Below are 27,690 nucleotides of genomic sequence, written 5' to 3'. Positions count from 1 at the left end.
GTAGTCATTATTTGGTCTATTCTGTCATGTAATTTGCGAAAGGTTGGGAACAGACACGTGTCAGGACCGACTCACTAGCGGTGATGGCGCTGACCAGATCTCCTCAGAGCTCGTGAGGTGTGCGGTCACCAACGGGATGCGCGGAGATGGCTTCCTAAACCCTGCCTCAGCTCTCCTTATTCAAGTTTGTTTTTGTTTTTGTTTTCCGTGAATGAAAAAAGAATTTTGCGGGCTCCCCTTCAGCGGAGCTACGGTCTCTATGAAGGAGGCTCTGCCTCAATACGGCTTTCGCTCCAGAGCCGCTGGCGGGACGCGGAGCTCCTCGTACCGTTGCCCTCCCGGGACGGAGAACGGGCGGTTCCTCACAGAGCCGCCGCTCTCACCGAGGTGCCTCAACCCGCGGGGCCGCGCTCACGGGACGGCTGCGGCCGCGGGGCGGAGTGGAAGCGGGCGGGGAAAAGTTTCTCCCGTGCTCGCCCCGTCCCTCCCTCTACACACACACATACACACACGCACCTCTGCCTCCGCAGGCGGATGAGGGGCACTTTTGAAAATTATTTTCTTTCCACACCCAGCCTTCGTCTGACATCACTTCTGCAGGAGGGCGGGAGCAGCCCCGCCACCAGACGGTCGCGGAGAGCTCCGCCGGCCCCCGCGCACCGTGAGTACCGCGGCCGGTGGGGGTAGGGGGGGGCGCGGGGCTGTGCGGGGGAGTGGGGGGGGCGGCCGTGCCGGCGAGGGGATGGAGAAACCGAAAGAAAGAAAGAAAGAAAGAAACAAAGAAAGAAAGAAAAAAAAGAGTAAATATTTATATGTATATCAAAAAGTTGAGGGGGGTTTTGTTTACTACCACCCGGGCCCGGCTGCCGCCGCTTGCAGTGCCGGCTGTGAGCAGCCGCCGCCCCGCTCCGCTCCTCGCTTTGGGCGCGCGGCCCCAGCGGCGCTGGGGGAGCGGGCGGCCACGATGTCTCGAGCCGCCCCGCGCTGCATTCGCCCTCTCCTCAGGGTCCTTTCTTCTTTCTTTCTTTTTTCCCCCCTCGTTTTTCTTTTTGCTTTGTTGATGTTATTTGAGTGGAGTTTGCGTGTACTACAGTAACGCTTGATTGTTTTTGGCAGCCGAACCCCCCCTAGTGGAAGAACTTTTAAATAAAACGCGCCGCAGACTTCGGTTTGTGAAGTTTTGTTTTTTTGCCAGCTTTAGGTTTTTGGTGTTTTTTTTTTTCCCCACTTGAGTCAAATTACGGTTTCAAAAACCCGCTCCGACGTTCTCAGAGGGGCCGTTGGTGGCTGCCGAGCCCCGTGGCACCGGGAGGGCGGTGTTGGCAGCCTGGAGCTCGGTGCCCGCCCCGGGCAGGCGGCTTTCAGCAAGGCGGGTTGCTCTCATTACGCAGTTGTGGAGGTCAGCTCCTTGTTTGGACATCTTGAGGAAGAGCTCCCACTGCCTCCTTGCCTCAGCTCGCTTCCCCGGCGCTGCTTACAGCCTGCTGCCACCGAGAAACCCGCAGCTCAGCCTCCTCGTTAAGCTCTTGGCAGCTTAACTTGTTCACATGGTGCTGGATTATTATTTTTTTGTATATATATTATTTTTTCCCCTGGGAATACTTCGTAAATGATGAATAATTGTTGCAGTTGAACATCTTAGAAGTATCTGACTTCATTACAAGTGTGTGGAGAAACTCTTGAGAATAGCTGTTCACTTAGGCACATTTTCACGGAGTTCTGTAGGAGCTTTGAAAAGAAACAACTAGGGTTGGCTGGTGTCCATCAAAAAGAAGAAAAAAACAAACTCTTTTCCTTTACTTTCAGACTCCATACATACAAGGTTGGTATGTTAGCTATGTAACATAAGCCTTCTTTCCTGCCAAGCAGATACTTTTTCTGTCAAATGAAGTGCTAAGTTGTGATTCTTCTATCTGCTCTCTTGCTTTGATTTTGAAGGCTTTGCTCCCCAGAAAAGCCCTGCTGGCAGTGGGATGGCAGGTGGCTGCAGGTGGGCAGGCAGCAGCAGTGCCTGCGTGTGATGGGTGCCTGGGCATGGACTTCATGAAGGCATTAAGCTGTGTTGCTGTCCTCTGCACTCGTTTGTGAACTTGTAAAATAGATCTGGAGAATGGGTACCTGGAGGAAAATTGATTCTTCATGCTGAATACAGTTGTGCATAGTTTGTATTGTGTCAACTGCATGGCTGACATGGATTTACCAAGTCAGCTGCATACCCTGCTAGGTTTATTCTGATGAAACCAGGAATTATTCTGCCAGCCGGGGAGTCATCAACATTAACTCAAAGTGAAATACAATTATATCATGAGATCTGTAGCAAGGTGACTGGTTTCTTGTTAGCATACTTGTTTGGGAAGGAAAACAGTCTGTTGGTATAATTTAAAATAAAAACAACATAATACCAGTAGACAAGACACTGCTGGTGGTGTATTCTTTATTTGTGGTCTCTGGAAGGACTTCTGTTGTAAGCACCCAAACAGTGTTGATTATGCTGTGGATCTGCCAGGGAGGAAAGACACTGTATTCTATTTGCTTACACAGATTTAAAGCTCTTGCTAATAATGGAAATTGTTCAACAGACAGAGCCAGTCAAGGTTGGAAGCTCTCAGATGAGTTCTACTGCAATTCTCAGATGCTGTAGTTACTCCTTCTGGCAAACACAGCTTAAATGAAATCAACATCACCAGCTTCATCTATTAACCACTGCTGTTTAATGTTGCTTCATGACTTATTAGCATCTCTTGCTTCACAGTTGTTTTGTGTCTTTCTCTTCCATTTTCATGACTTTTCTTTTATGGTGTTATTTATCTCAGGGTTGTTTCCCATCTTGGGCTTGAAGTTCTTAGAATGATCAGAAGAATGTTGTACTGAGGAGTCCCATTTGGATATTTAGAAGGGAAGGCCTTCCTCAGTTTTTGCTAATTATATCAGTCGTAGTTTGTCTCTTCTTACTGCTGTTTGCCAGTCCATTTAGAAATGAGGTGTTAGGCAGCACAAGGGGCTTCTTTTCACTTTAGTACTTTGTATATATTCTGATTTTCCAATAAGACTTCATGTTCTCTTTCTGCCTTGAATGACACCACCCCATAAATCACTACAAGAATGCTTTTAGTTAAAGAGATAAGTAGGTCTCTGGGGACAAGACCACTTGTATTGCTAGCCAGCGGAAGATGCACTTTCTGGGTCCTGCTGCCATGTTCCTGTTGGAAGAAGACCTGGCAGAATAAGGCACTGTGTTATTCAAGAACTGATAAGAAAGAGATTTATCCTGCAGTGTACCAAACACTTCATGTATAAAATTCACTCAATACTTGAAAGCAGACAAATGTGAAAGGAGAAAGGAACACACTTACTGAAATCACATTGGTTTCAGAGGGAAAATGAGGGGAGCATAAGCCACAGCAGTGAGGAATTCCATTCGTGGAGCTGTTCAGCATTTGTTAGGTTTTGTTTGTTTTTTTTTTTTGGATGCTCAAAACAAACTAATGATTGTTGTGATGTGGGCTCTGTATTTGCTATCCTTGTTGAAAGCATTACTATTTTAGAGGGGAGATAATTTCGTAGAACGTATCTCAGTACATCAGGTAGTGTTCATGACTTCATCAGGAAGATAAGCATCTCAGTTTTCAGAAAATAGATCTTGCTGGGTGGGATTCAAGAGAAAGCCTGATGGCTTGAATTCATCCATCAAAGGAATTCTTGTTTCTTCACCAAATGGGGAAAATGTAATTACACCTTTTTATTTTGTCTATGAAGTTTCATGGGCAAGTTTAATGATGGTATGCGTATGCCAAATGAAGCCTCATAATTTGGGTGTGACCTCAAAATACAGCCCTCTGGCTGTGGAGAGATATTCAAAGGAGACTTTAGGTTGGGCAGAAAGTGGGCTGACTCAGGCACACCTTAGAGATGGCTATGGGACATACATTTATGGGTGACTTCTCCAATTCTTAAACATGACACGGTGTCTGGAATGACACAGAAAGTGTGTGTGTGTAATGGAGGTGCTAAGTGGCACATGAAATTCACGCCCTTGTTTCAGGCAGAAAGGGACCTTCCAAAGTACCCAGATATCCCTGTTGAGATGTGTGTGCTGCTGCTGAGCTCTTCAGTCAGTTTACAGACTCCCTTGGTCTCTAGGGCTGACAGTTCTCAATGCACGGGAGCAACAAATCAGCAATGTAATTCAAACACAAAAACAAACCGTAGTCTGGAGACTGCAGGAAGAGCCTAAAGCAGGCCTAAAGAGAATGAGCCTGCCCATTTTATCATGTGCTAGCATGCTCGATGGGGCCTTTACTTGGCGGGTCAGCCTGTGGTGAAGCAGGCCCTGTATTGGCAGCCAGTTTGACCAAGGAGGGGCTGTGGGGCAGAACAAGGCTGACGCAGGCAGGAGCTGGCTATGTTCGGTTGCCACAGAGCAGCCAGAGTACAAAAAAGCAGCCGACTGGTGCATGAAACTCTACAGTGAAGAGGTGCTAGAAATGCTCCTACCTGAGGTGGGAAAGTTCATTTGTCAATCTTGAAGCTTTACTTTCAGTTGTGCTGGTTGCAAATTAGAGTGTAAAAGCAGCCTTCAGAAAGTTGATTACTTGGTTGAGTATTAAGACCAGTTAAATGCTACCATGTTGCTGTGAAACAAAATAGTAGTAATAGTGGAAGAATTTGCTCTTTTCATTTTATAGCCAAGTGCTCTACAGTCAATAGGGATATATCTTCACACTCCTGATAGATGATGTGCAAACTCTGAAATAACTAAAACGAAAATTTCTCAATACAGAGCAAGTCATCGCCAAATCAAAACAAGCAGTTTGAAAATTTTACAGCAGTGAATATAACACATTTAATTGCTAGCAATTTCCATAGAGCATCTGCCAAAGTTAAAACAATATCAGCTTTCGTTTCTACTGAATTAAATGAATTGCTTTCAATCTGGAAAGACAGACTTTTTCTGCCTTTGTTTGTTGGTTAATTAGGTGGAACAACATAAATCACTCAAGCTGTTCTGTTGTATCTGGATTAATCTTTGGATAAGCAGGAGCCTGTAGTCAGTCAAACCCAGGTTCTGAGATTTGCTCGCAGAGTTCTATTATTGTCTAGAATTAATGCTGCAGGTGCCTTTTGTTTTTTGTTCTTTTTGCTTTTTATTGGATCAGACCGATGACACATTTAAACTGTCGACCTGATGAGAAGGTCTCATGTTACACTTGGTCTATGCCTCCTTGCCCCGGCAGGTACTGAGTGGGGACAGCTTGGGTGCCAGAACATGGCCGCGTGGTGATGGAGTGCGGGTGAGGTCAGGCCACACCTTGGCTCAGTGATTTGCTGCAGGATTGGGTTCCCAGGCACGTCTTACAGCTGGCAAAGCTTTACTGGTGCTCCCGTGTCGTTGCCTGGCTCCATGAGGTCACCCACTCACTGGGGCCGGAGGCAGGGATGTGCTGGTAGCCTGTGCTGAGCTTGGCTGCTCCAGACCAGTTCTGCTGAATGTGGGAAGGAGTGGGGGCCTGAGGGCACCTTCATGAGGCCAGACCTCACTGCTCTTTGAAGCTTGCTGCCCACCTGAGGAGTGAGTTCTGCCTTCAAGCGGGCTGCCTGCTATTGGTCCCATGATCACACTCTGTTATTACTCCAGTGTACAGTCCAACAGTCGGCTTTGTTCCCAGCAGTACCTGAAGTTCTTGAAAACTATGAGATAATTCTGCTGAGTGCCAAGGCCATGTTGATCCTGCAAAAAGATGCTGTAGAAAATGTGGAGGCCTAAATCAGACTGCTGGGATAATCTTTTGCAGGAGTACAGAACCAGAGGGCTCTTTTGGGCTCCCAGACCTGCTCCTTGGTTAACACTCTATCATATATAGTATAAAAAGACAGGCTTTTTTTTTTTTTTTCCTTGTTGTGGTGATTGTGAGGTTGCTCCAAGAACCTGAGAGCTCTGAGAGTTATTACGTCTTTCCTGAATGTGCTCATACCTGATTTATAGCTATTTGTTCTCATCTTTAGGTTACATTATTCTTCTCCCTTCTATGTGTCATAACGTGTAAGAAACTGTTTATTTTTTTTTCCCAATTTTGTAAGTATATTAAGAAGCTCAACCTATATGTAATTTAGGGTATTTCGTAGTACTTCTAGATGCCTCTGTGAAAGCTAAGAGAATATATGCATATTTTGTAAGAAACCCAAACCAGCAGTATACAAGCAGTTCCTTCTTTGGCATTACTGCTGGATTTTCCCGAACAGTGTGTACCTCTTGAGGTACAACAGATCTCTTCAGTGGATTGCTGCCATGGGGCATCTTTCATTAAAGACAAGTTTTTGTTATCATTTCTCCAAAGGCATGTGACTATTTCAGCATAAGCCGAAGGTGGATGAACAGATGGTGGAGGATGCAAACAATAGCCTTGATGGGGATTAAGAGATGGTGTTTCAGCCACCTACCTTATACCAGCATGGATTGTGCTGAATGGGCTTAAACCTCAGATTATGATTACCCAGCAGAAAAATACAGTTACATAGTGGTCTTGGGGAAAATGAAGAGTATTGAAAAGATTTTCTTGTGAAGAAAGTGCTTCTTTGCGCTGCTTGAGGAGGACAGATGTCTTCCTGCTGAACATGCAAAAGCATCGAAAAAGCAGTTTTGAAAGGATGAAAGCTTAAAGAGTGCTGGTCAAATGTACCTGCAGCCAAGGGTTTGTCTGCCCACCATAGGAAGCTGGTTTCTGTGACTGCAGCTTTTTACCTGCTAAATGATCTCAACACATGGTGGTTGTTGGGCTTCTCAGTCCTTTTTTTTTTTTTTTTTTTCCTCTGGAGTATTTGAAGAACTCTATCTTGAATCTTTTAAGCTCAAGACTGTTCTGGGATTTTCAGGTATGCTGTCAGAAGGCTCATTTTCCCTGTGAGTGCCACTTCCCCACCCTGTGGCAAGGCATTGTGCTTGTGTTTTCCCATAGGCACTGCCTGATTGCTTTGCTGTCTGCCCACAATGGCTTTCATGGCACACTGACTTTGTTCTGTAGTTCAAGCAGCAATGGTTAAGGTCACAGTGAAAGGAGTAGTAGGGCAAGTCTAAACCCAGTCTGAACTTGTTTGCAAATAAATGACCAACATGGTTACAGAAGTGGCAGCAACGCTGCCATTCCTAGGTCAAAACTTTATTAAAAACATTCCTAAGAAATTAGAAGCATCAATTTCTTTGTTTCTTGGTACTCAAAGCTAGCAGTTAGTTAGCCTATTTTGCTGCAGTTTTTTTTTTCTTGGTTTTGATTGGAAATGTATGGGATAGCAGGGTTATAATTTCCCAGTCTTTGAAGTTCTGGCTTAATAGCACAGATCTAATGAGGAGAGATGACTTAACAGGTAAGCACAGTTTGTTCTACCTTTGGTAGCCAAGTAGGGTTTCTGAAGAGAAGTTAAGGTTTAATGTAAAATAGTTTCATATAGAGTTGAAATGGTGCTTCAGGATCCACTCACATGTAGGTGAATGTTAGGCAAAGGACGGGGGATTTCATTCCAAGTTTACTGTTCTTCAGGCAGTCCCAGGTAACACTTAACTGCCATAATAAGAAAAGGCTTTATTAAGACACAGATAAAGCAGACCTTGGGGCTTTGGTTTCAAGGCAAGATCTCCTGAAGGAAGTTGAACAAAAACTCCATGCTATATCTTGCCAGTTGGCCTCCAAGCCTCTATATTTCCCTGTCAAATACAACACATGGACTGGTTTAGTTCAGCTGAAGTTCATGGGTTTTAAGACAGATAGCTGCACATAAAATCTAGGTCTGGAGAGTGATTCTATTTTCATTTTCTTCCACTGAATTGAAAAGACATAAGTAGTGTAACCTACATGAAAGAAAATCTAGCCATTCATTTCTGATGTATTATTTTTATTATTTTTGCATGCATTCAGTCATTGTATGTGGGCAACATAGTTTCGTTTCCTTCTGATTTCCCTGCTTTGTGATGAAGGACTTTGAAAAGCAGCTGGAAGCATAAGTGAGAAGTTTCTACATAAAATGGATAGCACAAAGAGCTGCAAGCTTGAGTAACTTCCCAGTTTATGGGCTCTCTACGTGCTGCTCCTGAGCAAGATCTTATGGTATCTGTACCATGTAAAGGCTGGCAGTACACTTTGCCTACTTGATTCCAAGTCCAATATCAAACAAGCACCTGAAGTTTAATTCCATAATGAGCATACGTATAACTTTTCCTAATATTAAAACTAGTCTCAATTTAAATCTACCCCTGTGCATGGAGAATAGGTCATCTGGGGTCCCTGGAGATCTTTCAAGATGCATCAAGACCAAAAAGTCCTTCAAGTGAGGTTGCCTGTTTTACTACCTACTACTTAAGTACGTGTTCCTGTAGCTGTATGGGGTACTACCCACAGAAGCAGAGTTCAGACCTGTCTGAGAACAAGTCTACATGGACGTTACGTACAAATGTTCAGTACGTGGACCTAATGGGCTTTATATAAAAAGAAACATTTAGAATCTTGTTAGATTTAATGAATTTGCATTTGTCCAGTTCTACAGTATTTTAAATTCCCTGATAATGAAGAATATGTGAACATCAACGCAGAGACTGCAAATGTTGGTAAACTTGTATTTTTAAGTGTTGAATTACTCTTACAAATAAGATTTTAATAAGAAAACTTGTTTTTCTTTGCAACTTGTACACCTGTGATCTCTAACAGTACACCATACACCACAGAGCTATCAGTGTGTGTTTGAAGGTTTACTAGCAGCAAAGTCTTTACATGCAGTTTATAAATCTACCTGCAGGGTTAACTTCAAGACTAATGTTCCTGTCCTGTGAGATGTTTAGAAGTTGGTTCTTTAAAGTAAGGCTCCCAAGTCATTGTGTGAAATAGAACTAGATGGTTTAAGTTCTGTTTTCTTTTCCAGCGTGCATTGATAATACAGGTAAAAAGAAGACAGATGCAAGGATGTGCTTATTCATTTCAGACTTACTGCGCAGAGACATGGCAGCAGGCAGGAGGGCAGCTCCAGCACATGCCAGCTGCCCTGCTAAGTCCATGGCAACAGTATTAACAGGGAAGTGATCCAATGGGAATTACTCAAATGGTGGAGCAACCTATGGGTACCACGGACTATGAGTAGGGTCAGAGTAACATAAATACAGTCTTGGGCACCAGTATTTCGTAAGCCGCTGAAGGTTGAAAATAGAAGTGTAACTGGTATTAGAAGAATTAGCCTGAAGCAAATGATATTCTAGGCATCTTGAGGTTTTAATCCAGAATCACTAAAATGAAAGAGCAGCTGGTGAGAACAAGCAATAGGCGCCACTAAAATTTACCTAACTGGTTCACCAAATGTAAGTGAGTGGTGGCAAGGGAGGAAAAGTGACTGCAGGAGTCTGGAGTCTCCTGCATAAAAAGAAATAACTGGAAAAAATGCAAGTTAGCAGAGAGTCAAGCTTAAAAACAATACTGCGCTGCCCAGTTTTATATGTAGTCAGCATGGAGAACTTGAAGGGCAGAGTATGAGTTTGAATATTATTTGTCTTGTTTTAAGGAATATCACTCAGTAATTGTCCTCTAATGTTGGTGTTCCTGATTAACTCAGACAGAAGTGAATAATGAAATTGAAGTGGGTTGGTTCAACTGGTATAATTATTTTCTTCGTGTTAAATTTCCTGAATTTCTTGTCGTTTATGTTGTTTGATATTTAGGCATTGCTGAAACTCTCAAAGCTTTTGATACTTTTGCTGTCTAAACTTAGTTCCCTTCGGGTTCCAGTTCTGAGAATCACTCAGGAAAAACAGAATAATTTGTATTTGATAAAAGAAAAAAAAAAAAGAATTTTACAGTATCACTCTCCTCCATATAAAGCAGAGAATACTAGGCAGGGCTAGAGGTGATGCACTGGCTCCTGAGTTCTCTGTCTTTGTCATGAGACACAATGAGACGTGGCACAAGAGCTCTGAGCAAAATGAAGCACTTGTCATGTAGATCCAAACATCTTATGATGCATCACAAGATGATAGACTCTTCATGTGACCAGTATACAAGATTTTTCTTCTAACTTCACATATACGGTCTTAATTATAGCACCTAGGGACAGAAGAATTGGCAATGAAGGCCTGCCTTTATTCAGTTCTACAGCAGTAACCTCAAGAAGGTTCAGCTGAATTAAATTCTTATTGATGGCCCCAGGACCTGCCACGCTGGTTGCAGTGAAAGATCTCGGGGCAGAAGGCTGCAGGTATGCTGACTTGTTTGGCCGGATCCTCTGCCCCTGCTTTGGGCGTGCCTTTTCTGCACACCAGCTGTGGGTGAGTGGCAGCCTGCACACCTCAGCCATGCTGTTGCAGAGCTGGAGCTGTTCTGTGCTGTTCTCATCCTGCTTCTGGGAACGTGCACCACGACTGCCTGAGCTCAGATTTTCTACATACGTGGACTCAACTGAGTATGATACAAATAAATGATGTTAGGAAGTGAGAGCTAGAGACCATATTATGAGATAAGCTCTGGTCTTCTCAGCGCAGACGAGTGCAGGATAAACTGTGCTGTGTACATGGTGCTCTGGTTGCAGAAGTTAAGTATGCACAAACACAAGCCGTAGCTTGGCAGCAGAGTGTAACCACATGGGAAGAAAGAAAAACATGGGTTGCAGAGATCACATCTGGGCTGGGAGGTAGTGATAAAACCTGCTGTTGAGAGCTATCAAGGCTATTTTTGTTCTTGCTTTCTGTACTAAGCAGAAGAAATTCATTTAGGCATGTCTCAATACTGCTGGACAATAAAGATAAACTTTATCTTAAAGTTGGAGTGATTGGGGGGAGTTAGACAATGAGAAGTGAGTCAGTGTTGTAATGTATTTGCTTATTACGGAACAGAAATGTTGGGAAACGTGGATTGAATGCTTCCCCTTCCTCCCCCCTTGTGGTGTTCTGTGTGTTTCATCGTTTTACCGTGTTTCCAAAAAAAAAAAAAAAAAAGTTCTTGTCTCTGCATGTCTTGAAGATAATAACAGAAGTCCTCCTTAGCCTCTTGAAAAGTACATCAGGCTCTAATGCAAACATGCAAATTATCATTTCCAATATGCTGTATTACTGAGAAGATTAGAGATGAGTGTGACTGGTGCATTTATCCTTCCTCTGCAAAGTAAGGCGGCATTAGATCTTTACTCAGGGACAGTTCTTTTGTGTTAACTGAAATCTATATTTATATGTAGATGCATATGTGTATGTAAAACTGGTGTCCTGCAGTTTAGCAGCATTTGTGGGAAACCTTATTGCTACAGCAAGGGTGAATGTGATCAGTAGGTTTCTAATAACTTATCTTTCCTGCATTCACTGGTAGGAAGCAATTTTAACTCAGCTGTACCTATGCATTTCTGCCTTGCTACATACTTTGTGATGTGCTATGAAATGCTGTGTTTGACAGTTGAAGAATTGATGTTGAATTCCAACACCATTCTTACCACAACCCCAACATCTCTTTTTTTTAATGTCACGTGATGAAGTCAGTCAGATACTCGGCCCTCTGTTCTCAGGGCCTTGCTGGAGATGAGCATGGGGGTTTCCTGTGGCAGCTGCAGAACCACGGCAGAGCAGAGCTGGGGGGGCCTCTGACACTCTTTCCACAGCAGTCCTGCTCTGAGCAGGGAGCTGGCTCAGGGTGCGCTGGGCCTTGCTTCAGTTAAGTTACAGGCATGTCCAAGAATGGAGATTCCACAGCCTCTGGGCCCTGTTCCCGTACTTAATCATGCTTATTGAATATATCAAAAACATTTGCACAATTGGGACATTCCTTGTTGAAACTTGCGTCCACGGTGTAAGAACTGCTAGAAGAAATCAAGCTAGTTTGAGGGAACATGAACAATATCTTTTGCACCATCCTGGTCTTCATCCATGCCTCAAGGCAGTGGACCTAATTATAAGCACCTCAACTAGAAAGCATAGTGCACATTGCTTCAAGTGATAGATATTAAAAGTGATCCTACCCAGTCACGGCCCTGATCAATGCCAGTATTCTTACCTATAATCAAGAGACAAAAATGGAAACGTTGAACAATTTGAGAGTAAGAATCCTGGAAGGGCAAGAAATCTTTTCATGGCAGCGTGTACTAGCAGTGGGTAGGTAGGATATTCTGCAAAAAAATAGGAAATTAAAAAGAACAACAACAACCAAGTATAGAATCCTCCATTACATCACACATCAATACTAAAATTTTATTTGAGGTGTCTGATCATTTCTGTGCGTCTTCTTAATGTAATTGTAGATTCTTGTTCATGTACAATACAAGTGTTAGAGCACTGAATATATGTGACTTTTTTAGAAAAGGTATTTTTTGTTGTTATTAGCAATCAATGTTAAGAGCCAGTATCTTCTTGGCTACATAAATTAAATGTGAAGATAGAGTTTTAATCTAACCTGAATATGTGCTTCTGCCGAGCAGAATTAGGTCAGCCGGGTTAAGCAGTGGTGCAGGCTGATCTGTTCCTGCAGGTGCCCTCCATTTTGCAGACGAGGCAGAAGGCAGATGCTGATCATGCTGCCAGGTGGCATGCTGCTGGCTTGGCAAGCTTCAGCTGCTGGAACAACTGGAACCAATTGGGAGCCTGAAGGGAAAGAACCCTTGAGGAACAGTGAATAAAAATCGGGGAGACTCACAGCTAGCAAGCAGAAATAGGAAGCTACTAAAGCATCTGGTTAGTAATAAATAGTTAAAATATTAAGAATTCTGAATGCTAATGCAAACAGTTCTCAGAAAGTTTCCATGAAAAAAACATAACTGCGTCATTTGCCAGCTTATGAGAGAGGATCGTTGCTGCCTGCTTCTGGGAGAGGTACACAGACAGACCTCAGAGAGCCAGTGAAAGAAGAACTTGTTTAGGGAGTAGAAGAATCTTCAGTAATCAAAATAAACTTTTAAATCCCAGATTTGTCAGGACTGAATGAAGAGTGGTTGCTTATGGGTGTGCTGAGAGATGAAGTCTTTCTGCCTTGAAAGGGATGCATACACTGGAGCAGCTTCTTTGCTGTCTACACCTTCAAGGGAAGGAGCTGCTGTGTGCTTCCTGTGCCTAGATGTATGGGTTCAGCTGGAAGACCCTTCTCTCATTATTCCTTATGCTCCTCCCTGCTGTCCATAGGAAGAGGTTGCCAGGAGTGACTGAAGCCTGCAGATTTATCTGTGCTCTTCTGGGAGTGAGGAGCAAGTTGTTGTCTTCCCTGATATGAATTACTTGGAATTAGCCTACCTCCCCCAAAGGGTTTAATGTCCATTAAAATAAACACTGTTTATAGTGTTTGTAGCCTTTGCTAGTGTTTGCAGCTCAGGAAAGGAGCCATTGCCAGCAAGTTAGTAGGAATTATCTAAACATGGCTTTTAGGAAGGTTCTTGGGAAGCATCAGGCTATTCTTACTGCCTTTTTGTGTGTGTGCATGTGTGTGAAGTAAAACATAATGCTCTTTCATTTAATCTTGGCTTTATTTGGGGCAAACATACAATGTCTCCTCATCTACTGTGTGTGTTCATCCACCCTGTTTAAAAATCTGCTCTTTATGGCTAAAAGAAGTAAAACAAAACCATTCAGTTGATTAAAACTAGCAAGTTCTGAGCTGGCAAGTCTTGATTTTGCAAGGTTGGTTTTAATTAGGTTACATTTTTTCTGTCTCATTTTATGATGCATCATGTAATAAGATGCATTGTTAGCCTAAAAATAATAGAGTGCAGTTTGATTCTCATTCCTTATATGGCAGATGACTATTGTCTGCTTAGATACCATCTGTGAACAAATGAAACTGAAAAAAACCTAACCACAAGACAAGAGAAGTGTGTGTGAAGACTGTGTGAAGACTGGTACATTTTACAGTGGAGATATTTTGATGTGGCATTACACAAACCCACAAGATAGCTTCTTTTCCTTTTTCCTGCCTTTCATTCAAGAAAGTCTCAGTAGGCAGCCATGAATGACATTTCTAGAAGCGGAATGTGGCTGCTAGATTTGAAGATCCTGACTCATGTGGCAGAGTTGGCTTTTTGGAAGAAGTTACTACTTCTGTGGTTCGTTGTGATTGAAAAGGCAAGTTAGCAGAGAAAATTGGAATAAAATTTGACTAGCTGCTTTCTCTGTTTCAGGATTTGGCTTAGTTTTCCAGTACAGGCATTCAAGTTTGATACAGAAATAAGTATTATCAGACCAGTTTTCCTCATCTCAAAAGCACTTTAATTTTTTTTGGCTTTTTGCTCGTTGTAACGCAGTACTGCAGCAAAATGTTGTGCTGCAGTGTGTACAGTGAAGGATTAATCTGGAACTTCTAGTCTGTTTCCAGCATGTTTATATGCTATTATCTTTTTCTTTGAGTTTTGCAGAGTACAGTTGTATTTTGGATTGATAAAAATGCCAGTGGAGCAGCTATTCTCTTTGAAAATGCTGTCGATGTAGTCCCTTTATTTGATTACACACTCCATCTGCATTGCTTGTCATACTTGTGACAGCCTGTGAATCTAGAATCAGCAGCAAGGGACAGAGGGTTGGGTATGAAAAAATGAAGTCTTCAAATAATTGCCTTTTCTTCCATGTATTTGCTGTGTTACAAGTATGTGGGCATCTGACATAGGAGAAAATTTCCAAAGCTAAGGAAGTAAAGAAACATATGTAAGGTCCTTACGAGTGATAGTGCTACTTTAAATGCACAGCAAATACCTGCAAGACTGGGGTTTCCTTATAGCATCTGGAAAGCTTTTTTGTACGATAAGGAAAAGACAATGGCTATGCCAGGTAATTGCACACTCCTGTGCAAAATATGGTAGTTTTCCATAACTATTACCTGCTCATAGATTTGCTGGGGATTACACTTCAAGAAATGTTTGTGGTTCCACTATGTATAAGATATCTGTTTTTTTCATTTGAGATGTGAAACGATATGAAATGGGCCATGTATGGTAAGTAGATAATAGAGGCACTAGAGAGAGTGTTAAGTTACTAAACAGAAGATGACTGAATTGTTGCACTGCTAACTGGTTATTTAACTCTACTCTACTACTTTCTTAACTCTAGAAAATGGTAGCCCTAAGTCATTCACCAATGGATAAATCTTGTGATTATATTACAAAGGACAGTCTGTACAAAGCCAAAGGTACAACATAGCTATTCCTAAATCTACGTGATAGTTCATGGAACACTTCATTTTGTTCTACCAGCATCCTACTGAAATCTACAGTTCTCCCTACTTCAAAAGCATGATTGAAACAAGACCTTACCAAAAAGCCTGTGGAAGTTCTGGCATAGCATGGAAATGAGGCTGTCATTTGAAAAGTAATTATCTGAAAGTCAACATGAAAGAGTGCTTTATACCTCTGCTGGAGAAGCTTGCAGAAAAAAAATTGTGTTTACTTGTTGCAGCCATCCCACTTGCATATTATGAAAACACACCTCTTGGCTTCGCTTCAAGTTGAAATTCATTTAAACTCTAGTGGTGCTAGCTACATATCACATGTAACAAACAGAAAGCTGTCATACTGGTATAAAGCATGATTAGTGAAGTCTTTTACCTCTGGAGAAAGAATACATGCCTTGCAGCCAAACTACATACAACCTTTCAAACTCTTCAGTGGTACTGTGCTCTGAAATACACTTGCAATGACCATGGGCACTTACAGCCACAGTGAAGGAGTCTAATGATGGGTTGATTAATTAACAGCTTTGAAAGAATGATTTTCATTCTTTTATTTTTTTTAACAGATTTATCTCGAACTAAATACTCCTCGCATCAAGGATGTTGATTCTTTTGGCTTTCATTATTATATTTCACATAACTTCAGCAGCGCTGTTGTTCATCTCAACTATTGACAATGTAAGTGTCATTTCTTCTTGTCCCTCAAGCACCCAGTTATTTCTTTGCTTTTACAGTCTTTTATTACTTGCTGTGTTTCAGATAATTTGCTAGATGTGTTTTGAGCCTTAGAAGTTTTCCACCAACTTTATTAAAACAAACGTTTGTTTAAGAAAAAAATCGTATTATCGTAAAGTTAGTTCCTATATAACACTTAAAATTATGCAACTGAAAAATAGATTTGGCTTCTTTTCTTCAAACCATCCTCAGAGGAGTGTAATTTCTGCTATGAATTAGTTTCAATTCACTTGAAGCAATTTCAGCTCAAAGTTTTAGAATTGTGTGGGTTTCTTTTCAAATTTCTTTTAATTACTTTTGTGACAAGAAAAAGATTGCTTTTCAGTGTTTACATCTAGCTCTTAATATGAACGACTTATTTCCAAAACAGCTGGCAGTGACTGGTACTCTTAACTGCATTGGGTTCTTTCTCTGACAGGTTGAATGAGTCCACAGGCTTTTAGGATGTAAAAAAAAAAGAAGTCGTCTACTGGAAATACTTTACTTGTGAAGCTGGTTTGAATCCCATAGTTTTTCCGAAGACTGTGCTTTAAGTAAAATGATAAGATATCCACAGGTCTTCATTGCAAAATTTTATGAACTGACATGTTATTTTTCAGCCAACTAGTTGATATGCTGGAGTAGATCATCAATTAAAAGCACTAAAACCAAGTTTTATTGCCCCGCTCCTTTGAATATTTAGAAAACTAGGACAGTGGACAGGCAAATTATTCTTAGCTCAGGTCAGTTACATACAAAGGATTACAGAATTCCAAAACCACGCGCTCTGCTTTGTGTCATTAACTACTTCTAAGCAGTAACAAACTATGCAACCAGCTTCTGCTTGGTTTTAGCACTTTCATAGATTTTATGTCGTCAAGAAAATCACTCTCAAAATATGAAAAAGCCTTCAAAGCTGAAAAATAATTTATTCCACTTGGATAGCAAAAAAATGAATGGATTAGTGCTATTGAAAAAGTAGTGCTTTTTCTTAACACAGTAATCCAGTGTTATTCTGATGGATATGGCTACCATCATGATACACTGATGTCCTTACTGCTGTACTGCTGCAGATCTGCCTGGTATTCTGTGAGGTTTCTGGTACGTCTCTTCAAGCAGCTGATGATTCCATATTTAAAAGTCCTATTTTTCCAGAAACTACTCAGAACTGAGGCCTGGGTAGCTATCGGAATTGGAGTGGATTTCCTGAGGAAATGCCACTTGTGTGGAGTGGTTGCAGCATTTCCCAGGCTGCCGTAAAAATCTGTTCAGTCACTGTAGTACTATTTTGCATTAAATGTTAAAACACTGAAATAGAAATACCACAGTGAGATCTTAATTTATTGCTATTACTTCCAGTCAGATGCTACAGTGCACGAACTGCATTTGTACATTGACAGCACAGCTACGTTAGTGGAGATTAATTCATTCAGTGTCGGGAACCAGAAAATTTGTGAACAGGGTTTCTGTTTCTTGGTTTATTACCCTGCTGTTTCCCATGAGTTAAAAAAGTGTTGTGCCTTAAGGGAATTTACATTCCAAAGAAGGTCTGGGTGAACAAATTACAGCTTGTTGGGGTATCTTATGGAGTGAGCAATCTTCGAACGTCCAAGACTTCTGTCTGAAAAGTAGAAAATCCCTTGTGCTTCAGGGTTGCTATCTGGTCCCTTTCTTACTTCACATGGGTCTAAAATGAAAATGATACATGAATAAAGAAATACCCTTTATTCCAAAATTGAGCAGATAACATGCAGCCTTCAGTTTTGTGGTCAGTACACGACTCAGTGCAAATTTATCAGAAAAAATGTAAGAAGGTCTCCAGTCTCGTTCTTCTGCTCATTACTTCCCGAGCCTAGATCTTGATTTCAAGCAGAAGCACTGGAGCTTTCAGTTCTTTACTGGGAATGCAGAATTATATTCCAGTTCTTAATGCTGTTGGCTTGCCATCCCATCTCCAAATATGGAAGAATAACAAGTTTCTTGCCCTCTTGTTCTTGAGACCTAGCCTGTACAAATGCTTTTAAGTCCATTACATCTGAAATTTAGTTTCAAAGATTAGTGAACAGGTGTTTGTTACAGTGGATGTGCCTTTACTTTTATTTTGCAGGCCTGGTGGGTAGGAGATAATTTTTCTACAGATGTCTGGAGTGCATGTGCCACAAATAATAGCACCTGCACACCTATTACTGTTCAATTCAGAGGTGAGTATCTGTGCATGCATATGTCTCAGTTCCTTTAGCAGGAGATAGAGGAAACCAGCATAAAATTTACAGGGACAAGAATATATACTTGTTCAAAAACCTGTATGTTCTAACTACTCATGTCTTCTAAATTCTTCAATACTGGATTTCCATTTTGGAAAAGCAAACTGTTCCTACAGGTTCTCTCATGGGAGAACAGAAGGAACTGTTAGGTACACTGAAAGCCCAATATGAGGGATTAAACACAAGGAATTAAGAGCAAGAGCCAAAGAACATTTAAAGTACCGGATCAAGTAGAAGTGGTGAAGACATCTGAAGGTAGCTCTGCAGTGGTGGAACTTGCCTCTCAGAACTGAACTTTAAAATAACATAAATACGCTGTTCTACAGGCATGGGGGTAAAAGGGAAAGAAAATGAGAACACAGTCTGAACTTTTAACATAGATATTGTACTTAATATCTATGCGAAGAATTAATATACAGTACAATCTAACTTACCCTGCTTTACCAAATATATATATATTTTTTATTCTCAAGAGTTACTTTAACTATGTTCCCACACTTTCAGTTAGTATGTATTTCAAATAGGTAAATGAAGAGCCATGTAGCCCTGTAGTAACTTTTGTGTCCGAGTGTCACGTCATGTCTATATTGCAGGGAGACAATCCCATTATGTAAGGCACATCTAATCTAATATGAATTTAGCCTACAATTGAGTTTCACCCTGTTTTAGTATACAGAGGGTAGTGGAGGATGTGGTATGTGAGAAATGGTCTCTCCAGTGTTTTATTCAGTTTTCTGAAAAGCTTTTAAAAGTCTTTAAGTCACTGGCTGTATAAATAAAAAGAAAGTGAGAAGAACCCTCTGAGGCTTGCACAGTTGGTTTACTGTGTCTGCTGAACCCCTGCTTAGAGAGTGCAGCTCTGCCCTTCTGCTCATTGCTGGAATAGGCAAGGGGGGATAACTATTTCTAATCAAATCTGCTTTTGTTTTTGCAGAATATCAATCAATTCAGGCTGTTCAGGCCTCCATGGTCCTATCTACTATTTTCTGTTGTGTGGCATTTCTGGTTTTCATTCTCCAACTTTTCCGTCTAAAGCAAGGAGAAAGATTTGTGTTAACCTCTATTATCCAGCTCCTGTCATGTGAGTGATTTTTCAACACTTGTGACTTCAATGATGTTTACATGAAAGTACGAAAGGGAAGGGGAAAAAGGTTTCAAAAAGAATGAGCTGTATGAGAACTCTGTAGGGCTCTGGAGGTCATAGGTTGTCCTGCATATATGTTTAAACATGGAACTGCTCAATTCTGTACTGTTTAGGCAGTGGAAACATGGGTAACATCACAGCTCAGAAGTAAAAATCCGGGAGGGAAGGAATCTAAGATTCTGAGCATCTTGATCAAATTAAGTAACTGCAAATGTTGTAGGCAGGTACTTCCTTAATTTTTGTTAGTCTTTAAAACTATCCAGATGTTAAGAATCATTTTGTGTTCATTGCAAATTACATGAATATGCAACAGCACTTAAAATTCAGTCCCTGCCAAAAAAACTGAGAGCATGTCCTGAAATGCCCCCAGTTTAGTTTGCAGATGGAAAATAAGTGTTTGCAAAAAAGACACTGCTGGAAGCGGCTGCCAGATGAGAGCCAGTGGATGGTTATTATACGTACTGATATTATCTAAAATTACTAACCTTTGCTGTTTGTTCTCCTCCAGGTCTGTGCGTGATGATTGCAGCTTCCATTTACACAGATAGGCATGAAGAACTGCACAAGAGCATTGAATATGCCATTGAAGTTTCTAAAGGCCAGTATGGCTATTCCTTCGTCTTAGCCTGGATTGCATTTGCCTTTACTCTGATCAGTGGTGTTATGTACCTAGTATTAAGGAAACGTAAATAAATGTTGGCAGCTAGTTATTACTGTCATGACAGTACAAAACCAAATTCCAATATTTTGTATATAATCATTTACATGGTTTTGTAGTAAAGGTATTGTTTCTCTAAAAATGTACTGTGTTCTTGATATGAAACAGAATACAAAAAAAGCCAACCAACAGCAGGTTTAATGGAATGCCTGGCATTCAGTCTGAGCAAGACTGACCCAAGTTTTCTTTTACTTATTTCACCATCATCTGTGGTGAAATGGTGTATTCCCTTTTCTAGGCATAAACAGTTCCTGGCCTCTGTCAGATTACTATTAAAGTCTTTGCAAATTAATTTGGAAGCAATATGCTAAGCATATTCCTGGCCTGGATCTAGCCCTTTGGGATGGGATAAATACAGGGGAAGTGAAAAATGAGGCCAAGATCATGGTGCAAAAGCAAACAAGTATAAAAGCCCAGAGCTGCACTCAATGTGGCTGTTCCAGCAGAGGACGAACGTTCTGCTATTTATATCGTGCAGTAAGTGTCATCAAGCTTTTATTAAAACCACTTGCTTTGCAAAAGTAAACAACTCCTTTTTGTACTCCAGCAAATGATTCTCTTTATTCTTCTTCACTTTTAATTTAAGCATATAGAGCCTTTGGCAGGAAAAGTTACAAGCAAATTTGAAATTCAGTGTACATCTTGGGACTGGAGAAGTCTGAGCAGAAAGAGATGCTCCACTCAAGTCCTGCAGCCCCTCATTTTTGCATTGTGCAGTACCAAATTTAACTTTTTTTTTTGCAGCCAAACTCAGTATGTTTATTACATTGGGATCTGGCTAGATATATCATGTTGGCTAATATATAATTTAGAAAAGCTTTTTTTTTTTTTTTTTCTTTTTCTGTGTCTGCTCACTAGGAAATTGGCCTTTACAAAATTCATTCTAAGTTCCTACTTGGATTTTATTTGAATAAAAATTCTTACTAAAGAAATCAGAGTGTAACTATCATGCATAGGAATTCCAGGATAATTTTTCAAAATTTTTGGTGATTTTTACTTTTCAATAATTCTGTGAGAGAATTACTGTAATACCTGATTTAACTGCTCAGCAATGTAATACTGGCTTTGGCTGGTGGTGATTTCAGGGTTTGGAGACCAGTGTGGGGAATAAAGTAGCTTTTTCTGGTTAGTCACACCTTTGATGTTAAAATGTAGATTTAACTTTGTAAAAGCATTAACCATGTATTCATTTCATGATATTCACTACAGCTGACCCAATATATAGGCAATAAAAATAAATGAATTTTAAATGAAATTTTACACTTAATGTAGAACAAAATTACTACTACAAAATAACGTAGCTCTACTAATGTTGATAACTTAGCCTATTACACAGCAGCTGATAGTCTGACCCATTGCTGCAGGTAATTCATCCTTGAGTTCTCACAGAACGGTATAGGAATTGTCTCTGACATGAGTAATGGGTCATGCTGTTCCATCTCCATTCCCTGACCATCCTAGAATGCTCTAACAAGTAGCATTGTTATTAGGGAGCAAAGGAAGCACAACAGGACCAGCAAGAAATTAATTAGACAAGTAAGCAGAACAGCAAATAAAAAGTGAAAATAACAGCAGTTAAAACAATAGATCAGTCTGAGAGAAATGCATTCTCACTTTCCCAGTCTTGCATGATGCTACTGTTCTGTTAATCTTCTTCCTCTTAGTGGGAACACTGAATTTCAGGCATTACTACCCTACTTTTTAAAAAAGTGTTTCTGCTGTTTGCTGAATACATTTCAGATTCAAAACCTGAGTTTTGCTAGCAAGCAGGATTTGTTTTAAATAAACAGATGTGGGTTTAAGGCTGAAAGTAGTCTGTAAATTAGGTGTTTGGCTAGTCTTATTCAAACATGAAATACTAAGGGTGAAATTCTAAAACAAATGTGCATTAAAGCTATTTTATATCTAGAAGATAATTCTACAACACTGTAAATTAAGCTGAAATGCCACTGACTTGAAGAGATGCTTCTTCAGTTTCTTGCCTTAATAGTGCTTAGGTCATTTATAGAGCAGATATTTAAGATAAAGATGTATATATACATGAACTCAGCTTACTTCTACAATGAAAGCTCTGTCACTTTAGTTAGAAGTAAAAAGCACACACACTTCAGTGTACAAACAGCAGCATGCAGGTGGTGCCACCCAGAGAACTATGTCAATATTCAAAGTACCAAGAAAATAAATGCCAAAAAGTTTGAACAAGAGTTTTAACAGGACAAACATATTTTAGAATATTCTTTTTACTTGATATGCCTTTAAAATATACCATTTTCTATGCTCTATATATTATTAAACTGTACATGAAAATAAAGTTAAAAATTCTTGTATTAGCAAGCTCAATACGTTCAGCAGTCTGACCTTGTCTTTAAGCTTGGGGTGTATTTATACAAGCTGGGATGAGAAATAGTTGAGGATTTGTATGAACAGGTAAAATTGAACTCTTCCTGCCTGTAATGTCATTTGTTGAAGAGCTTTCAGGTAAGTAGAGAGAACATCAGTGTACTAATGTGTAAGTGCATGGTCCCACAAGAATAGCTACCATGTAGTGCAGGACCCACATGTGATAAGACAGTTACTAGTAAGGTCTCTTTTCCTCATTGGCAGAAAAGCTGTGTGTTTAAGATTATTTTGAATGCCTTGATCATGTGAGAAATGTTAGAAACAAGACACCAACTTCTGTATGTTCTCCAATCCAAGCTTCACCCATGCACTGGAACGACAGCAGTACAGGTGGGTTTGCACAGATTGCTCTAAAATGAGAAGTACTTAAGGGTAATAACCTGTGATGAACAGTAAGTCAAACCCTTATTTTGCTTGTTCTCCTCCTACTTTGTACATACCCATTCCTAAGGTTTTCATGGAGCAGGCACAAATATTAAATGTGTAGGGGAGCACACTTGGTTCAGTTTCTGCAAGGGTCTGTGACAGTGCATCAACCTTTGGACTTTGCACATGGAACTCCTTCAGTTTCAGACTAACGAGGAGGAGCAGTGTTGAATTTTTCAGCAAGCTCTGGAGAAAGAGGGGTCCTTGCCAGTGAGGAAGATGTGGATCATGCTTGGAAATCCATGAGACAAAAGCAGTTATTTGAACAAGGGTAGCAAGCCAAATGCACAACTTCTAATTCATACAAACTTTCCTTCATGCAAATACAGAAACTTTTTAATTGCTACTGTATAGTTTGCAAACTACCAGAATTATCACAGATTATCTCTTATTTATGTATTAACGTTCAGCATTTTGCTGATACTTTTCTGTCTTTCCTTTAGCTTTTTGCCTAGACTAGAAGATACTCCTTGCACACTCATAATAACAAATTAGAAAATGTTGTGTGCTATTGAAGGGTGTATGTTTTGTCAGCAGGATGTTTATTTACTTTGGATCAATACCAAACTAACTGAATTTGTAGACTTCTGTTTTCTTTTTCCTTAATTCAGCCACAAAGCTCAGCAACCCATGCATGTTCTCAGTCACTTAGTTTTAAGACAGATAGGCACTATGCAGCTGCAGGTGCTGTCACAAAATTTGATTTTTATTATCACTTTCAACAGTTATAAAAAGCTCCTGATGGCATCTGGACTACACCATGTGGGGCAGATGTTGGTCTATTTTACTGTTGCTTCTTGGAGAAGCAATCCTGTGTTTTACTGCTCTTCCACAAAGTTCCCCAAAAAGCGAAACACCCCAAGACCTGAAAAAAAAAAAACAACTCTGAAGTGGAACTGTACTTCTAAGAGCCAACACAGCAAATTTAAATCAAAATCAATTACCAGGAAATTGAAAGGCAGTTATACTGCTGTTATAAGTGTCAGAAAACTTCATTCAAACCAGAGACACACATAAATACAAGGAAAAAGCCAGAAATACAGTGTGTGGTGCACTGCTTCAGGGATTCGATCTTAATATGTTATCAGCAAGAAGTAGACCAGCTGCTATATTCTCTTTTCCTTGATGTCTTTGTATTATCACTTCACATAGTTTTACTTTTCAGTAAAATTGTTCCAGCAGAGAAATTCTTTAAGCGTCTGTGTTGAAGAATTACACTGTTTTGGAACCTGAAAGTTGGTAGGATTTAAAAACTACAATCCTTTTAGGAACCTATGCCTTAAAACGTTTTCAGTCGTGAAAGATTTGGAGGAGGAGGAAGGCAATTTGTAAGGCGTAAGGAAGAGAAAAAGGTGTCTGGAGCAGCTGTGTGTGCGCCTGCCCATGGTACCCCGTGCATCGTTCCCTTCGTGCTGGCCGTGCTGTGCAATTCGCGTTCCGACAGAGCCTCCTCGTGGCGAAACACCGCTGCATTCCCATTTCAAAACGCCTCTAGAAAGCCCGACTTCAGTTCTGAAGCATTCTGCAAGGTGTGAATCCCCAGGGATTGGGGATCCTCCTCCCTCTGTTCAAGCACTCTTCATTCATCACTTGCTTTCGAGAGCTGTGGACGATTCTGCTCTCAAACATTTAGGTGAATAATTCACCTTTCATGCACTACAGGATTTTAGAACCACATACATTAAATAACTCTCATCTAAGATTTTTTATTTTTATTTTTTCCCGGATGTACAGTACTTTGAGAAACCTTAGTATAGGGCAGTTCATTAAACACATGTGAAATACGGAATCTTGTTTCAGAGCAGGAAAACTGACATCCAGTTGTCACCCCGAGCAAAATGTGAGCTGTTCCCCACACTGCACTTAGAAATAGGACAGGCTGCTTTGGAGCAGCTAGCACTGACAGTGCCAGTGTTGCTTTTTCAGGCTTCTCAGTCACATTCAGGTCAGCATAAAACACTCACTAGTGGTGCTAGACAGCCCTAGTAAAGATAAATATGTGATTGATGGAAACTTTGGGTTGTATTGGCATTTAATGAAAGACATCACGGTTTCCATTTAACATCAGCTAGTTGAAAATAACAGGGTGTATTTATCATCTCCTTTTCAAAGCTAAACCCATTACTTGTCTTCTGAAGCCTCTGCAGTCCAACTGTACTGAGTTCAGCTTTCCTCATGATTCAGTACACAATGACTGAGAGGCTGGGAAGTCAACAACAAGCAGTAGGACTGCGTGGTGTTCATGAGGCCACTTGCTCCTTTGTCAGTCCACAGGATGATAAATTACGCCTGTACCAAACCCAGCATGCATCTGCTGACATGCAGTTGTTAACATCAGCTGAAATTCTACAACTGCCCCAACACACATTTCAGCCTTAATGAGTTTACCCTTGGCTAATAACAGGCGATGTAAATCCTTGCCCTCCAGGACCATTATGTTATTTCTGTCCTCTGCATAGAGACCTCCTTGTGTATCTGAAGATTAATGCTTAACTCAGTCTTTTGCTACCATCTTCAGCAGATCCTGTAGATGGCATTTTCTGGGCAACCCTTAGTATTTCCATTGCTCCCTTCTAATAAGTGCCACTTGCAGCACATGACTTTGATGTGCAGTGAACAGCGTGTGAAGTAATATCTTAGCAATAATGAAAAAGAACGGAAGGACATTCTCCTAGATTTCAGATTTTTCATCACATGCTGTACATACATTGTTTTTGCAAAAGGCACAGGAGGCAGACAATATGGGCTGGTTTCTGCCTTCCCAGATAGCACTGGGTTCTGCTCAGCATCACCTTAACTCCAGCTGTTCTCATCCCTGAAGAAGGAAAAAAGAGAAAAACAAAGAAAAAAAAAACAACCCCACAAACATGACATTGAAGCTTGGCATGTAAGAATCTCTTCCCTCAAACCTCTGGCTGCACTCTTGTTAATACAGCATGTGGTAACCAACCTTTCTTGGTGCAGGGGTGCACCACTGAGTCAGGGTGTCCACCAGTACCCCCAGCCTGGAGACACGGTGTCTGTTCCAGCTATGTCCTGGAGAAGGGAGCCTGCACTTGGAAGGGTTGTGAGCTTTTGGAGGTGCTTTTTGTGCACTCAGGGAGGAATTAGGGTAGCCTGACTTGCTTATGACCATTCACAGCGGTAGGAATTACTTTCTTCTTCACTAATTGTCCTATTAGAAATGAGTATTACTAAAATGTTGAAATGGAGGTGGTGTTTTTCTCACAAGTCAGAATACATTTTTTTGCCTATCATTCCTCTATTGTCTTACTAAAATAATGTATTTTTTTTTCTCCTTGGACATAAATATGTTGCACGCTTGTTTTCAGTTCAGGCTGGGCATCTCTTTATACTAAACAAGCAAATTGGCAAATTCTACCCCATGAACCCCTATAGCAAATGCAGGCCTAGTGCTTGTGCTGTGAGGCTCACTGCATTCTGTAAGCAGAGGTTTCTACGTGGGCACTCCCCTCCCTTCCACTTACCTGAAAAATCAAGGTTGCCCAATCTTCTCGTTGCTTCAGCCTTGCCCTTGGATTCAGTCATTTCATGTCAGTTTTGATTTATCTGCTGTTCTTTTGCATGGCTGTAGCGTTAGCTTTCAAGGTTTGGCTTTCAAGTAGTGTTTTGTATGTTTATCACCATGAAGAAGAGTCATAAGAAGATGAGATGGCTTCCGAGGCACAGCGATTCATCTTTCTACAATGAAGTGTAGAAGCCTCATTACAAATTATACTTGCATTCAGAAGTGAAACTAATGTGGCCAGAGCTGGTTCAAAACATTGCAGTTCCCTGCTTTTGAATGAATGCAGGGATCTTAAACATAAAAATCTGAATAATTTGGTCTCCCTTTGTGAACAGGAATCTGCTGTAGTGAGAAAGCATTACTACACTTAATATTTTAATTTATATTTTCAAATATGCACAGCATAATGGAAAAGCAATGCCCTACAGACAGTTATTTTTAATCAGCATGTATTGCATCTGGACAAGAGCAAAGGGCAGTTGTACAAAGGCAAACTGCTCAACTTGTCTGCTTCAAATCAGGCCAGGGCTGAGGCAGTGCATTAAATTACCAGCCAGCAACCAGGGAGCTCCGTGAGCAAGATCAATATCTGCCATTTAGCATGTAAACCAAATGCTACACACTTCTAAATTGTCAATCATCACAAATTGCTTGCTTCCCGCCGTGGTCGGAGGGCTGCAAGCACCTCTCTCTTCTATGAGTGCAGGGTCCCCTGTTGGCACAGCTGCCCACAGGAGGTGCAGGGCTCTGCTGTTACACGTGCCCACAGTTTGCTGAAAGCTTCTGGCAGTTTGCAGACATGCTGAGGTGACCTGTTGGGCCCGCCAGCCCTAGGCAGGGGTTGCCATCCCAGCAGGAGTATTCAGCTCACTTATGCTTTCTGTGCTCACAGCCTGTGTGTGGCACACACCAAGGGCAGCAGTGCAGGCCCCAGTTAGCTGCTCTCCTCCTGCTCTTGCTTTGCACCATGTCAATCATGAAGCTCCCTTCCACAGTTCGTTGCAGCAAGTCTGCCTCGAGGCTTCTTACTGTGGTCGCCAAGCTTTGTGTGGTAAAATTCAAAGCAAACAGCAAGCAGAGGTGCTGTAGGGAATGAAGGGTGATTTATCAATGGGGTCTGGCAGGTTCAGGGTTCTGGCAGAGGGAGGAAGAGAGAGGCATGCTGCTTTGTTCCTTCAACTCATCTGACCTGTGGGCAGAAGGGAATGCAGCAGGGAGGGATCTGTGCAAGAATAGTGAGCAGGTTGGAGAAGGGCAGGTATAAAGAGCCCTGCAGCAGGGATGCGACAAATAGTGCCCAGCAAGCGGCTGTGCAGGGAAGGGGCTGGGGGTCCTGATGGGCACCC

At 41.2% G+C, this 27,690-nt stretch overlaps 1 protein-coding gene across 2 annotated transcripts; it reads left to right on the top strand.

Moving 5' to 3' along the window:
- The first annotated feature begins 447 nt into the window (after positions 1-447).
- EMP2 (epithelial membrane protein 2) lies at positions 448-22,329 on the top strand. Of its 2 annotated transcripts, none has more exons than XM_048962314.1 (5): positions 448-661; positions 15,716-15,827; positions 17,971-18,064; positions 19,062-19,208; positions 19,780-22,329. In XM_048962314.1, the coding sequence occupies exons 2-5, from the start codon at positions 15,750-15,752 to the stop codon at positions 19,962-19,964; spliced, it is 504 nt and encodes a 167-aa protein (XP_048818271.1). In that variant the 5' UTR covers positions 448-661; positions 15,716-15,749; the 3' UTR covers positions 19,965-22,329. The 2 variants fall into 2 exon arrangements, with proteins under 2 accessions (XP_048818271.1, XP_048818272.1); XM_048962315.1 differs by lacking the exon at positions 448-661 and adding an exon at positions 12,514-12,676.
- The last annotated feature ends 5,361 nt before the right edge of the window (positions 22,330-27,690 follow it).

The sequence above is a fragment of the Lagopus muta genome, chromosome 15 (assembly GCF_023343835.1).
Source record: "Lagopus muta isolate bLagMut1 chromosome 15, bLagMut1 primary, whole genome shotgun sequence".
NCBI lineage: Eukaryota > Metazoa > Chordata > Aves > Galliformes > Phasianidae > Lagopus > Lagopus muta.
This window is presented reverse-complemented; position numbering and strand designations above follow the sequence as displayed.